At 38.3% G+C, this 16704-nt stretch overlaps 1 protein-coding gene across 1 annotated transcript; it reads right to left on the bottom strand.

Annotated features, from left to right (window-relative positions):
* Positions 1–2075: 2075 nt before the first annotated feature.
* LOC127798125 (CBL-interacting protein kinase 2-like) lies at positions 2076–3764 on the bottom strand. The gene has a single exon (XM_052331459.1). The coding sequence runs from the start codon at positions 3762–3764 to the stop codon at positions 2355–2357; it is 1410 nt and encodes a 469-aa protein (XP_052187419.1). The 3' UTR covers positions 2076–2354.
* Between the last annotated feature and the right edge of the window lie 12940 nt (positions 3765–16704).

The following is a 16704-nucleotide window of genomic DNA, read 5'->3' as shown; positions in this document are numbered from 1 at the left end:
AAGTTATTAATTAAAAAATTGTGTATTTAATTAAAACAAATGTTATAAGTTGTGATAAGTTGTAAAATGTTAAAAAAATAACACATCACTTAAATAAATAAATTCATTAAAAAGGCACTTAGTGTGATAAAAAAACATAACTAATAGACTATATATTTATATAGTTTATAATTTATTTTTGTTGTATAAACTATATATACACTGTTATAAATAAATTATTTATAAACTATTGTGTTATATAAATATATAATTAAAAAAATAAAAAAATCCTCAATTTTAGAAGACTAAAAGGAGCATTCGTGTCATTGACAAAAAATTTAATGACTGACAAATATCACCAATATAGAATCTAAAGTGATAGATTAGAGATCTAAAAATTATCACGATAATAAATTTAAATTGTTGAAACTCACTGTCTAAAAACAAATTGAACAATCCAAAACTTAGAAGGGTGAGAGAGATAGAGATTTGCTGGAGATAAAGTGATGACAATATAAAGAAAGGCAACGATGATATGATTTTGCTACTTTTTATGTTTTTGGCAAACAATGTGAAGAAGGAGATAATAGCGACCAGAGCAGGTGACCATTGACTGGTAAGTCACAAATGGCAAACAATGAACAAGAAGGAAGATAGAGCACCTTGTTGGGATTTCAAGTTTGTTTGAGTGTACATTTGTCTTTTTATTCATCAACTTTAGGATGTGTTTGATTAACATATAAAATAAAATATTTTTCAGTTAAATTTTAATTTTAAGTGTTTGATTGGTAATTTTTTTCATAAGTACAAAAATACCATATTTTCTTTAAAATCAAGGGAAATCAATTTTTAGAGGGGGTTGGTTTTGATTTTTTTTTAAACAATGGAATTTTTTTTATTTTTTTTCTTGTACAATCAAACACATCCTTAATTATTTTGTGTGTAGTTTTAAATTTAAAAAACAAAAAGTTACCCTTATAACTTTTTTAAAATGTTAGAATAAAGACTTGTAAGCTAAGTAGCATTTTGACTATTTAAGTCTAATCAAATAAGATGACTTTTTTAAAAAATATTGATCTATAGTTATAAAGTTAGTGTTCACCTAAAAAGTAATTAAAAAATTTCTTAACTTGTTTGAGGTTAAAATTGTATTTTTCTTATATTCAAAACTAAAATCTAGCAAAACAAGTAACTTTTTTACAAAAGAGTGTGTTGGGCAGAGCCATAGAATTAATCAATTTTGTTAGATGAGAGGGTGAATTTACCATTCACCTCGTTTGACAAAGTGCTGCATTCAGCCCCTTGTTTGAAGAAATTGATTGATTTCGTTAGACTATTCTTGATTTGTAACCTTAAAGTTGGTGTTAACCAATTTTAAATATAAATACAAATATTATCCATTTAATTGAAACTAAACCATCATCCAATGACAGTTTATTGGGATAGATAAAGTACTTGCAACGACAGATTTACTAGTGAATTGTCCAGAGTTAAAGTTTAGGATAACCCACTACAAAATTTAATTTTTTAGTATAAAAGTTTTTTAATAACAACCTAACTCAAAAAAATTACAACTTCTCACAAAATGTGTGATTCTTCGTAAAAATTATAATTTCAAAACTAAATTCACCCAAATCTTATTATTAATTTCAAATAAATCCAAATAATAACTTTTTAAAATTAACTTTTATTATTAATTTCAAACCCAAATCTTAACATTAATTATATAAGAATTTTATTACATTAATTTTTTAAAATTTCAACCTCCCCAACATAGATTCCTTGATCCCCCGAGCACTTGCCAACTCAAGATTTTAGCGGGGCGCCTTGTAAATTTGTGTTGCTCTCCTATTATACCTCAAAATGGTACCATGCCTTGCATTTATCCAAATTTAAAAGGTGAAAAAGTTAATGCGTTTCTCAGAAAGCCTAACAAAGCATTGTAAGACCCGTGGAAGAGACTCAAGTGGTGAATGACCTATCATTTCCCTTGAGTTGCCAACCATTGGTGGTCATTACACATGATGTCACCTGGATTCTAGCTTTTATCTTTGACGAATACAAACAAAAACACAAACCAAAGGGGCGGTTCAAAATGAGAGGCAACCATAAGAGAACTCCATTACCAATCAAAGCAATCCTGGAACTGGAAGTAACATAAGCAACCATCAAAAGTGCTGGACTGGTTCATGACTAGCATCTGATGAGATGATTAAACTCGTGATACACATGTACACAGACAGGGAAATGTTAACAACACAAACTAGGACCCATCAACTGATCAACAGATTGGGTGAAAGTGAAACCACAGGTTATAAACATATTGACAAGCCATACAAAGCACGGAGATTGGGCAATGAATTATGATCAAGCCATCAAGGTAATTGCTCATGCAGCTGTTCTTGCTGCCGTCGCTGCTTCTCTGGGAGGGGTTGTGGCTGTAGTTCCATTTGTAGATGCTGGTGATGGTCGCCTTGCCAAGCCCAGACAATATCTTCAAGAGCCGGTCTAATACCCTCTTGCAGAATCTTTCGATATTCCAGCGTATCCCCAGCAGATTTCTTCACCTCCACTAAATGAAAGGATGGAGTGATTTCGTAAATCTCTGCATGGATGCACAAGATGCCCTTTCTACCTTCCTTCGCTCCCTCATATTCCAGTAAGCCTCCAACCTTTTTCTTCACTTTAAGATTCAGATGCTTTGCCATTTCCTCTAGCTTAGATATGATGACTGAGGCACGTTGCCTGGAAGAAAATCTTGCTTCTTTCTTTAAATGAGGATCCTCGAACAAGCTAGATAGATCAAATCCAGGAGAATGAGAGATGATTTCGAAAGCATTCAAGCAAGTGGGTTGTACAATTTCTTGCTTTTCCTCAGCAGCCACACTATTAAATTCACAGGGACCAGTAGCTATACCTGTATGCAGAGAAGAAGTTTGCTTGCTATCTGTATCAATTTTTGTTGCTTTAGAGTTCAATCCCCTCTTAAACCAAGGGTTTTCCTTGATTAAGGCAATGGAAATTCTAGTCCTGGGATTTGGATCCAATATCCTTGACAATAATTTCCGTACTTCTGCCGGAAACCAACTGGGGCATTTATACTCTGCTTTTTCAATCTTGCTATACATTTCCATCAAGTTTGGATCATGAAATGGGAGATAACCAGCCAAAAGAACAAATAGGATAACCCCACACGACCAGATGTCAGCTTTGGCCCCGTCATATCCTTTCCTGTTAATCACCTCAGGAGCAACATACACAGGAGTACCACAAATGGTGTGAAGAAGCCCGTCTTGATGCTTTGACTTGGCAAGGGCGCTTAAGCCAAAATCGGAAACCTTAATATTCTCATTCTCATCTAACAGTAAATTTTCTGGTTTCAGGTCTCGGTGATAGATACCCCTGCTGTGGCAGAAATCAACAGCATTGACCAACTGCTGAAAGTACTTTCGAGCAACATTCTCTTTCAGCTTTCTTTTAGCCACCTTATTAAAAAGCTCACCTCCTTTAGCATATTCTAACACAAAATAAATCTTAGTTTTGGTGGCCATGACTTCATAAAGCTGCACAATATTAGGGTGCCTGAGCAATCTCATAACAGATATTTCTCGTTTAATCTGATCAATGATCCCAACCCTCAAAACTTTCTCTTTGTCTATCACTTTAATGGCCACACACTGGCCAGTTTTGGTACATTTTGAATGGTAAACCTTGGCAAAGGTTCCTTCACCGAGTAGTCTCCCTAATTCATATCTTTGCAGCAACATGTTCCCTTCTTTATCCATTCCGGATTTTCAAAACCTCACTGTCTCCTGCTTATGTGATGTTCGGGACCTATCTTGCAGAAATTAATGGCAGCATCACCTCAACCATCTTTCACACATGCCATACACTAGTATGTTGCACTTTGTAAAAAATTATCACACTACACATTTGGGACATGTTGAATAGATGAGGTAGATGTAAAGGCCCAGTCTCATCAAAGATGAACAGAAGCCACTTTTCTGAGGCCAAAACCTTGTGAACTTCAGAAAAAGCTTCTGAGTGCTCAAGCACATCTCAGTGTTCCCTGGTTTCTCTTCAAAGTTCAACAGGAATACTAAAATATATTTATAAGACCAGCTTGCGAACCTTAGTAGAATTTTCAAAGATCAAGCAGACCACTGTTGAGAATTAATTTCTAATGCAAACATGACTCTCAGGCCCGAACTTTAAAAAACAAGGTGCACACTTATGACTCCACAAAAAATAGAAGGCAAAAAACTGGAAACAAAAGAAGTCATCAGAAGATGTTGGTTCAAATGAAATATGCAATTGGACACCAATTTTTATGCAATTATCAGATTCCAGCGAGCAATTGTGAACTTCATCATACTGTTCTGGCTCGTGCAAGCAAACAAAACATTACACTGACAGCAAGATTACTTAACTGGTGCTTCAGATTTTAGCCCAGCAAACTGCAAACAGATATTCAAAATAAATAAACAAGTACATATACACATCAGAAAAAATTTAACGGCTAAACATACAGCTTCATTATTTTATAATTACTATTATGTTCGAGGTGGAATTAAAATATAATTACCATCCTAAAACCAAGTAGTACTACTACCACTGGTTTTTATTTTATGAAACAGCACGTGCCACCCCCCCCCCCCCCCCCAAAAAAAAAAAAAAAAATCCACATAAGCAGTCTCCAATGTAGCATAACCCCTAGAAACTCTTAGCTTGCCGGTGCCAGAAACCACAGACACCTCCCTATAAAGCCTGTCAGCACCTTGGATCTCAAGTGTGCTGCCATTATACTCCTTGTTTGTGAACACAATTGAGGGCAGAAGGTTCAAGTCACTGCCATCCAAAGACCAGCTCACATAGATGCCATGAGCCCTCCCAACTGTTGTAAATCAAGTGGTATTTCAAATGGTCTATATAGAGTCTTTGTCCCACATTGGTTGGATCCCCCCCCCCCCCCCCGGTGCAAGTTAGAGTGGACATTGTTTCCTTGACACTTTTTGTCCCCGAAACCTATGAGTGACACAAGTTTGGAAGAGCTTGTTGTATCTTGAGAGATAACCACCTGAGTGCTTGCACCGTTTATTGAGGAGGTGGAAACTATTCTTAAGTTTAGGGACATACGGTGTCACACACCTCTACCCATCTTGTTACAAGCCAACTTGGCTGTTAGGACCTCGTGTCCTGACAGGGAGTTTCTCCAATGGCGAGGGAAATTAGGGTTAGGAAAGAGAGAGAGAAGAGAACGAATGAGAGAAGTCAAAGAGAGAGAGAAGAGAGTATATGGTTATGAAATTCGTTACCACCATTATTGAATAGGGAGCTCTTATACAGCCCCTTTCCTGCCAATCCTTGGAGGTTACAATCTTAACAATCTGATGGTTACATCCTCCAACAGACTAACAGCTTACTACACCCTCCCAACTGCCTACTAACTGCTTATTTGCCTACCGTTACAATCTACGACATTTACCCGCCTATTGTTACAACCATAGGAAACAAAATATAATTTTACCCCAAGTTCCACGTAAGGTCCTGACATTGGCTCAAGTTTCATTCGAACCCTTCTGTAAGAGCATTTCCGGCAACTGGTATAGAGGTGATGTTATAGCCTGTTTGGTAGTCTTGCATACACAGAACCATGTTTGTTGTTCTGAATTTGAGTAGTTTGGCTTCCGAGAAAGTTAGAATGGCTAGAAACACTAGAAAGGAAACTTTGGCAGCCTAAGACAGGGAGACTGGAGCCATGCCAAAGAGTGTAGGTAACAAGGCAACCTTAACACTGTTGTGAATCATTCTGTTTCACTAGGTCATTTGCTTCCATACTACAAGAGCGTCTTTGAAGCTTCCACTCTCATTTTATTAAATATTCAACTAAGGCTTGTCTTCCATTCTGTTTCTTAGCTTGCAAACAGAGAAGATATTGGTGGTCAATTCAGATTCCCTTTTAGGCCGTCAACTTGTAGTTGCCAATTGAGAATTAAAATAACAACCCATAAGATCGTTTCCTGAAAATATTTCTTGCAACCATCACTCGAAAACAAAAGCACCCAATTCTTAGTGCTCTCAGTATCAGCATTCAATAGATAACTTTTACCCTAAGACGAAAATTCAATTGCAATATATAATATCAGCAAAACCCAGAACCAATTTTCAGTTTTTCACCCTGAACCCATAATCTCCGATTAGTAGAGTACGAAACTAAACATCAAGGAAGCATACAAATCGATGAACATCGTCAGAATAACAGGAAACAGTTTCTGAACAGCATTCTATCTTTTGCAGCTCAAAAATCTATCAGATCGAACGTAATAAATCGAAATTATAGAACGATGATGAGAATCAAAACCAAAGCAAGATCAACGAGCTGAAATTGCATTACCTTATTTTTCCAATTATTTTGTTTGACCTCAGGGAGGGAAAGGGCAGCTAAAAGAGTAAAGAAGTCATATATATGTGTGCGCGCGTGCGTGAAGTGTACATATATACAATCAATTATCATAATCGAGGGATTAATTTGGAACATTTTTGGGGGTTTACGTGTTACTGATCCATTTTGCTGTCTTTCTATTTGCAATCATGACTTTCTAATAATTATGGTTTGATTCTTGAACTTTCTTTATATTTTCAAGATCATCATTTTAATAATATATATTTGACCCATTACCGAAGTCCAAAGGTAAAAGCTGGTTCAACATTATATGCTTCTCAATTAATGTAATTTGAAAATAGAAGTAATTTTAAGTTAAATTATTTTTAGTCTCACATTTCTTTTCTCTATTTATATTTTTTTTCTCTTATTTTGCCAAGTAACATTTTCATATATAAGTATGAGAAAAATAATACAAGATGGACTTCTAGATATATAGATTATATATTTTTTGGTGATGATATTATCAAACTAAAATATTAAAAAACAAAAATATATTTCTTGCTTTTTATTTAATCTATTCCTCCAATGGGTTTTTTTGGAAAGAAAGGTATTTTTGTATTTCTCAAATATTTTGGCAGGTTAACTATTGGGTTGAGTTTTTTTTTAGCTGGAAAATGGTCCAATAATGACTCGATAATAGTTGAGGTGTTTTATAAAAGAATATCTCGATTTCTTTTACCAATATCTTTATTTCACATAATCAAAATATCCTTAATGAATTAGAGTTTTTTTTAGTCTAGTCTAAAATTCATGCATAACAAGAGGGGAAAAATAGAAAAAAAATAATAGAAGAAAAATGGCAAACTTCTAAGAGAAATTCAAATTTTCATTTTTGCTTGCACAACTATAATTGAACAGTCGATCAGATGGTCGTTTGTGCCCCGATTGATCTAAACTTTTAAGAGTATGTTTGAGACTCCTTGTTATAAGATCTGGATAGTGAAGATTTTATTTGATGGCCTGAATTCTTAAAAATTGAGTCATTTTTCGTTTTGGTTTGTGGTTTGGTTAGAATTTTTATTTTTGTTTACATAGCGGCGATCGAATGATCTATTATGGGTTCATTGAGCTGAAATTTGGAAGGTACGTTATGGACTCGTGGTTCTAAGATCTGAACGGTGTAAATCTATTTTGGAGGCCAGGATCCTTGGGAATCGAGCTGTCTTTTATATTGCTTCATAGTTCGATTTATTCTTCATTATCTTTTTAGTTATTTCATTGATTTGAGATAAGATTGATTTTGTTTTATTTCTTATTTCTTGTGACTATTAAGAGGATTTTGTAATCTGAATTTGATGATATTAGTGAAATTTTTGAGTGGACTTCGGTTCCATAATTTTTACTCTTTACATTGAGGGGGTTTTTCACGTAAATTAGTTGTTTTCTTTACTTTTATGATTGCATTTAGTATTTGATCAATTGTTTTGTTTTCTTACAAGTTTTCACAAGGGATTTGGTACATTGATCCCAACATTAACATCATTTTTGTGCCTTAAATCACCTTGACGATGTGAAATTTTTTACTTGGGTTTTCGTTAAATTCCCTCGTGCCAAAATTTCAATCTCAGGGGTTAAAGAAAATTTTCACATTTATTTATTCAATGTTTAATTTTAATGATGTTATCACATAAATTTAATGAATCTAGTGAAATCTTTCTCTTTAGGATTGGTCGGACTAGGAAATAACGTTAAGTTTTCCTCCTGATCTCCACGTGGAACTGACTCCGGCAGTCCTTGAAGTATTCTTCGAAATTGAAAATATCCCTTTCTGGTTTGTGTAAAAAAAAAGTCTAGGTTCCTACAGTGGGTTCTGAGAAAATAATGTGATACCCTGTAAAGTTTCTGTTTCTGATATGGTTTTGCAGATTGGGTAGCTTTGCTTATTTTGTATGCCGAGTTTGGAGATATGAAGTCCGCGAAGCGGGTGTTCGTGGAAATGCCTGAAAGAGATGTCATTCGAAACAATTCGATGCTGCCGTCACTGAGTAATTCAAACAAGCCATGACTTCTTAATCTGTTAAATTTTATGTCACTTGATGAAGCAAGTCTTGACACAAGCCATGTTTTTTCGTTCTGTTTAATTCTAAAGATACGGTTTTCATTTCAGTTATAGTTAATTTAAGAGATATACATATATCTTGCTGTTTATGCTAAGAATGTCCCATCATTTGGAATCTTATGCTATATATTATATAAAGAAAAATACTATATATTACACTATTGTGTATATCTTAGACTACACAATAGTATAAGAATGTTCAAAATATCCATGTGTCTGTGAGACGTCATGAGACACAAGATATTTTAGACTTTTTTATACCATTATATAATCTAAAATATACACAATGATGTAAGAATAGCATGAATCTTATACAAAACGTTATCAAAAGGCAATAACCGTGTTGAGCTGGCATGGCTTGTGATGCTTGATCCAAGTGAAGGAAAGCCAAGGAACATGGTGACTTTTAAATATATTGTTGATTGTTGACTTGGTGGCTCTTTTGTGAAAGGGAAAACAAGAATGTCAAAAGGTGTAGTTTTTTTTCTTTTAAATAAGGAGCAGCCATTTTTAAACAAGTTGTAGCGATCATTGATATGGACGCTTATAAATTGGCCTTCTCACCTCATTTGTTATCATTCTAATAATTTGCTTTCTTCTATATTATTTGTATTTCTTTTTTTAAAAATTAATGAAGTATTTTTAATGGTGTTTGAAGACAAAGGTTAAATTGGCCAAATCTTGTTAAATTCTGTGTGTTCTATTTATTGTTTATTTAATAATTTTTTATCAAGTATATTTGTAATGGTGTTAGTAATATATTGTGCTATTAAGTGCATATTTAGAAAAAATCTATCTTAGAAGTCTAGATCCTAAATGGGATTGCTTGTGACCTCTCCAGTCTTTCTTAATATTTTTTTTAATATAATTTTTAGTACAATTATTCATACACTATTCACCTATACAGTATTGATCATCAATATGATACTATTCACGATTAAGTTAAATTTTAAAAAAATAGCCCAATTTTCCCACCATATATATATATATATTTATATAGATAGAATCAATGCAGCAGATCTAGGTAATTAGGACAGATAAAATTGGTTGTAAATTATATATATATATATATATAGCCAGAGAGAGAGAGTCCTTGATACACACTTTTAGGCCATGGATGTTCATGTTGCATGCTTCCTGAATAATTAGGGACTGGATGCATTAACATTCTTTCACAACACTCTAGAGGTCTGCTTTCCCACTCCCTTCCCTTTTTAACTGACTGGAGTGACTCAACCAAGTTTGTTTGCTGCAATATTCTCAATGTCCTTCCTATCGGTAATATCAATGTCACAGAAGGTACACATTTGATTGAAAATGCTTGAATTTCTAGATCTATGAAAGATATTTAGAAAAAATGATGGTGGTATAATGATAAATATGTTGAAATAACTCAAAGATTTTAAGGTACGAAAACTCATTTTCCTTAAGACTTTATTTGTCTCAAAACACAATGCACAATGGATCCAAACAAGCCTCTAAGATATAATAGAATCAAGAACAACGTTTGTTAACGAATGTGCAACTTTCGAAAACAAACCCGAACACACGGAACTAATAACAAACACAAGAAGCTTTGTATTCTAATTCTGTAGTAAAAGAATACAAATAATAAGTTTTTGTATGCACAAATATTATGAAGTTTTATGTAAGAATGTAAGAAAAAAACAAGGAGAGAGAAACCATATGAATTCTCAAAATTGTTTTTATCCAACAAGATACCAATCTATTTATAGATAATGTTACAACCCTCACTAATGGTACGACCATTCACATATATTACAATTCTTCACAAAAGAATATAACTAATTCTTATGTGTTACAACCCTTTTCAAAGGTACACCCCTTCACCAAATGTTATAACCACTTAAATTAAATTTAAAACAAGTGAGACACAATTCTTTACTAAAAGTTACAACCATTCATGTGTGAATAGAATTTGAAAGGTTACAACCTCTAATTCCTTGACTTGGATTTCTTCCCATACAAGTGAAAGGTTACAATCATTCTTTTAAAAATCTCTCCAACAAGATATGGACCGGAGCAAGTTTTAGATAAAAATAGCAAACTGCTAAATATAGTGAATATGTTGAACTGAGGGTACCTTGGTGATGTTGCAGCATAGGATTGTTTCTTACATTTGAAATCTAAGGATATTAGCTCAGTGATGATGGTTTTTGGGATCAACCACCACGTGCCACCTCTGTGAATGGATCTCGGGAATTGGATCTCGGACTTGGCAATGTCGGACCTCGGTGATAGGACCTGCAAGACAACGGAGTGGCGAGGTTAGGGTCCCTCGGAGTGGACTCTGACACTCAAATCAGTAGATAAATGCAAGTCGTCATAACTGTGAGAGTTGTAGAGCTTTTTATACCTGATGAGGACCGGCCCGGATCTTTCGGACTCCGCACAAGAATGTTAACTTGCCACGTGTCAGCCTCTCGAGTAATCCATGTGGAGAGCGAGGCCACTAGCACGTAGGGGTATTCTTGTAATTTTAGATAATGCCACATCACTTGCCCCCCACTCTTTGAGCTGAGCTGAGAATCACGCTGGGTCGAGGAGTAACTTAATTTCTGAGGCTATTTAACTATAGATTTTTCTCGAGATGTGCAGGAGTATTTTTAAGTATGAGACAACTAAGCCCCAAACTCTTGAGGTTAGTTTTTTGGCTGGCGAGTCTCGATGTTGGCCCCACGGTGGGCCCCAAATGATGTGGCATTATCTAAAATTACAAGAATACCCCTACGCGCTAGTGGCCTCGCTCGCCACATGGATTACCCGAGAGGCTGACACGTGGCAAATTAACAATCTTATGCGGAGTCCGAAAGATCCGGGCCGGTCCTCATCAAGTATAAAAAGCTCTACAACTCTCACAGTTATGACGACTTCCATTTATTCTACTGATTTGAGCATCGGAGTCCACCCCGGGGGACCCTAGCCCCACCACTCCGTTGTCTTGCAGGTCCTATCACCGAGGTCCGACATTGCCAAGTCTGAAGTACGATTCCCGAGGTCCATTCGCAGAGGTGGCACGTGGTGGTCGGTCCCAAAAACCATCATCATTTGGTGCCCATTGTGGGGCCGACGTCTAGACTCGCCAGCCTCTTCTTTCCCTACCTCGTGCATCGAACTTCAACTCCTCATGTCGGACCTCGGTCTTTCCACAAGTATCACACGACTTTCACTCCTGGCCATAATTAACTACATGGCTCCTCGTAGGGATGTGACTCGTAGACAAGCTGGTGCTAATTTAGAGGCCCCACTACAAGGGGAGAATCCACTACCTTCGGTCAATCCAATACCAGAGGACCGACTCACCAAACTGGAGAATCAAGTCCAACGGTTAACTAAGTTGTTGACTGGTTATTTACACCAGAATGAACAACCTCGTCCACATGTTCCCTATCAACGGGTGGAGCACCAGTCACCTCCTCCTACTTGGGAGCCTCGTCAATCCCGTCAGTCGGGCCAGGAAATCCACCCCTCTGAGGCGACAGGATCTACTTCTTCCCCCTCACGAGAAGGAGGAACTTCGCAGGAGAGGCGACTGCGTTTCCTAGAGAGGCAAATCCAAGAACTCAAAAAGGGAAAGGAAGAGCTGCCCTACCTCGGCTCTAACCAACCCTTGAGCAAGGGCATCATGTCAGAGGTTCCACCAGAAAGGTTTCGTATCCCATCCATCAAGCTCTATGAAGGAAGCACCGACCCCTATGATCATGTAGAACTTTTCTCCTCTCATATGCTGGTGCAATCGGGGTCTGACGCGATGTGGTGCCGGGCATTTTCGATTACTTTGGGAGGTCATGCCCGGACTTGGTACTCTTGTCTTCCCCATCGTTCCATCAACAGTTGGGAAGAGCTAAAGACCTGTTTCCTAGCCCATTATGCTCATTTGAAGTGCCACCAGAAGTCTTCCATGGCTCTGGTGAACATCAAGTAAAACCAGGGTGAATCCTTAAGGGACTTCGTGGCTAGATTCAATGAGGAGGCGTTGAGCATTGACGAGTTCGATCAACGGATCGCAATGGTGGCTCTCCAGAATGGCTTGAGGGCGGGACCATTCGCTCAGTCCTTGGCCAAGACTCCACCTCGTACTTTCATAGAAGCCTTTACATGGGCTAATAAGTACATCAATGCGGAAGAGGTGATGAAGGTGAAGCGAGCTGAACAACCTGACAAGAAAGAATGAGAAAAGGAGAAGAAAAAGCCAGTGATGGAACAGAAGATGGACTATCGCCCCTCTCGAACTCAAGATCGCCTGGGCTTTGGGGGTGCCCATGGCAGCTCAGTGAGTTATACTCCCCTCAACGCCAGTCGAGCAGAGATTTTACTGGCATTAGAGGATAAGGATTATCTGCGGCGTCCTCCACCGCTGAGGTCTCCACCCAACACTAGAAGCAAAAGAAAGTATTGTCGCTTCCACCGCAACCATAGTCATGTTATAGAGGACTGCATCCAGTTAAAAGAAGAGATTCAGGAGCTTATCAACCGGGGTTACCTCCGAGATTTCGTTGGCTAAGAAGGCGTGAGTTCGGGTAGAGTTGAGTCCAAGTCGGATAATAGGAGAAGGTCTCCTACTTGGGATCGCTTCCGAGAGCGAAGTTGGACACCGTCCCGGAGAGAAGGAAAACAGCTCGCTGGGGATGGATGAGCTCCGAGACCTGTCGTAAATCCAAAAAGCCGCATTACTATGTACTATAACCGATGAGTCCACGCTAGGAGTTTCATGCCATGAGATCTTGTATTGCGACGGTTCGACGTGAGCCATCCTCGAGACCCAAATAAACTAACTCCGAATTGGGAAGGACCGTATCGAGTGATAGAATCCTTAAGTTCGGGGGGTATATCGACTAGAAGACATGGAAAGCAAGTCCTTGAAGCATACCTGGAATGTCCAAAACTTAAGGAAGTTTTTTCAATGAGGAAGGGACTTCCTCGAACCTCTTTGTACTCTTTTTTTTTACGACTAATGGCAAGACTTCGGATTCTCTCCATCTAATAGCAATCTCACGAAGGCCAACACTTGGCTAAAGAAAAATCCAAGGGTTACGAGCTCTACGCCGTCCCCAAAGGTGGACTAATGGCCACAAAAAAACTCATCCAAGGGTCATGAGCCTTAGGCTGTCCCCAAATGTGGACTAATGGCCAAGGAAAAACTCTAGCCCAACACCCTCTTTCGCGTGGGAGTGGCGACAATCCAAGGGTCAATAGCCCTAGGCCGTCCTTAAGACAAAGAGGGACTAATGGCCGGAAGAAACTCAACACTCTCCTCGGTGAGGGAGTGACGAAAATCCAAGGGTCAAGTGCCCTAGGCCATCCACAAGCCAAAGATGGACTAATGGCCGGAAGAAACTCAACACCCTCATTCGCATGGGAGTGACGACAATCCAAGGGTCAAATGCCCTAGGCCGTCCACAAGCCAAAGATGGACTAATGGCCAAGGAAAAACTCTAGCCCGACACTCTTCTTCGCGAGGAAGTGGCTAAAATTCAAAGGTCACGAGCCCTAGGCCGTCCACAAGCCGAAGATGGACTAATGGCCAAGGAAAAATTCTAGCCCAACACCCTCCTCCGCGAGAGAGTGGCTAAAATCTAAGGGTTACGAACCTTAAGCCGTCCCCAAATGTGGACTAATGGCCAAGAAAAAAATTCAGAGCCTAACACCCTTTTTCGCGTGGGAATGGCGACAATCCAAGGGTCAATAGCCCTAGGCCGTCCCCAAGACAAAGAGGGACTAATGGCCGGAAGAAACTCAACACCCTCCTCGGTGAGGGAGTGACGAAAATTCAAGGGTCAAGTGCCCTAGGCCGTCTACAAGCCAAAGATGGACTAATGGCCGGAAGAAACTCAACACCCTCCTTCGCGTGAGAGTGACGACAATCCAAGGGTCAAGTACCCTAGGCCGTTCACAAGCCAAAGATGGACTAATGGCCAGAAGAAACTCAACACCCTCATTCGCGTGGGAGTGGCGACAATCCAAGGGTTAAGAGCCCTAGGTTGTCCCCAAGACGAAGGCGAACTAGTGGCCGGAAGGAAATCAACACCCTCACGGAAATAGCTAAAATCCAAGGGTCAAGAGCCCTGACTCGTTCTCGAATTAAAGGAATGCAAAAGGTTAGAGAAGAAAAACTACAGCTAGACGCAAACCAAATGGAGCTTAATAGGCGCGACCTACCTTGGAAAATCTCGAGCCACACCTGTGACAAAGAAAAGCCAAAGAAACGGGTTAGTCAAGTTAAGGCTTATTTTGTTATTATTAACAAAAAAAAAAAACATATATATTTATATATATTAAAAAAAAGGACAAAAGCCCCAAGGGTCGGCCATGGTCGACCCAATGTGCGCCTATATATATATTTATATATATATATATCTCAAAAAAAAAAAAGCAAACAGACAAAAAAAAAAAAAAAACAAAAAAGTAAGGAAGGGGGACAAGAGCCCCAAGGGTCGGCCATGGCCGACCCAATATATCTATATATATATATGTATTAAAAAAAGAAAAAAAATAAGTAAAACGAGCAGGGGGCAAGCACCCTAAGGGAGGCTGGCCATGGCCGATCTCAGCCAGGCCAGCCCTGACTGAGGGCGGCCAAGTCAGTCCTGGCCGCGCCTCAGCCATGGCCGAGCTTGGCCATGCCAAGATCTGGTCTCGGCCTTGGCCGAGCTCGACCAGGCGCTCGGCCATGGCCGAGGCTTGGCCAGGCCGACCTCGGCTAGGCAGACCTTTACCTGGCCGAGGAAGAAGATGCAATTTTTTTTTAAAAAAAAAATAGAGAAAGAAAGATAAAAGCAAAAAATAATAAAATAAAATAAAAATAAAAAGAAGCAATGGAAGAAATAAAAATAAAAAAGAGAGAGGAAAAAACTAACCTCAAGAGTTTGGGACTTAGTTGTCTCATACTTAAAAATACTCCTGCACATCTCGAGAAAAATCTACAGTTAAATAGCCTCAGAAATTAAGTTACTCCTCGACCCAGCGTGATTCTCAGCTCAGCTCAAGGAGTGGGGGGCAAGTGATGTGGCATTATCTAAAATTACAAGAATACCCCTACGTGTTAGTGGCCTCGCTCGTCACATGGATTACCCGAGAGACTGACACGTGACAAGTTAACAATCTTGTGCGGAGTTCGAAAGATCCGGGCCGGTCCTCATCAAATATAAAAAGCTCTACAGCTCTCACAGTTATGACGACTTGCATTTATTCTACTGATTTGAGCGTCGGAGTCCATCCCGGGGCACCCTAGCCCTGCCACTCCGTTGTCTTGCAGGTCCTATCACCGAGGTCTGACATCGCCAAGTTCGAGGTCCATTTACAGAGGTGACACGTGGTGGTCGATCCCAAAAATCATCATCACTCAGGTTATTTGTTATTTTGTCTCTGATGTCCTATTATCTATGGGTGTTTGGCCTTTTAGAATTCTTCTGGAGGTTTTTTCCAAACAATTTAACTCAGAAATATTGACAGAAATTGATCAGAGGATAGGATAGATGCTCCTGCGAGAAACAACGAGGTTATATGCTATAGAGTTGGAATGGCTCCTATTGAAGTAAAGTAAATATCTAAGAACTAATTAAAATAGTCTGGTGATGTGAGAAAAGATCAATAAATGCTCGTGAGAAGAGTAGATGCAATGGAGTAAATTTTTAGCAAAAGAGGCAAAAAAGACCAAGAAAAATGTATTAGAATTGAATTCTCCAGGGGGTTCTATTCTGAAGATGGTAATATTTATGTTTTCAACGCCATATTGAGATGAACCCTTAACCTAACAATTGAGCCAATGTTTCTGTGATTCTGCAAGTAGTTATTTTCTTTTGCCTTCAAAATCAAGTGGATGCCAAGAAACATTGAGATATTTGTTGGGCTCGGTTCCTCCTTTATTGAGATGGCCCATTAGTTACTATTTAATCATTAATTAATAAAGTAAAGTCCATATGAGTTAGGTTTATATGGAAGATTTAGGGACATTTTTATCCTAAAAAGTATCAAGTATTAAAGCTCTCTCTAATGTTGTGGTCATACACACCAAGAGAAAAAGTGTGAAGAAAAGTACAAAATTTAAAAAAAAAGGTGCAGTCTAATTTTGATCAAGATGTTCTTTGGAATTTGACCAGTGGTCCGATTTAGTTAAAATTTGATTAACATGTTTATAACACACAACTCTATAATCTGAACAGTGGAGATAAGTTTTTAAGCACTATGTTAATAGATTTTT

This window comes from Diospyros lotus, chromosome 3, assembly GCF_014633365.1.
Source record: "Diospyros lotus cultivar Yz01 chromosome 3, ASM1463336v1, whole genome shotgun sequence".
NCBI classification, from domain to species: Eukaryota; Viridiplantae; Streptophyta; class Magnoliopsida; order Ericales; family Ebenaceae; genus Diospyros; species Diospyros lotus.
This window is presented reverse-complemented; position numbering and strand designations above follow the sequence as displayed.

Bases quoted from the DNA above. Each gene is read 5' to 3' on its own strand.
- LOC127798125 (XM_052331459.1), bottom strand. From the start codon at position 3,764: ATGGATAAAGAAGGGAACATGTTGCTGCAAAGATATGAATTAGGGAGA.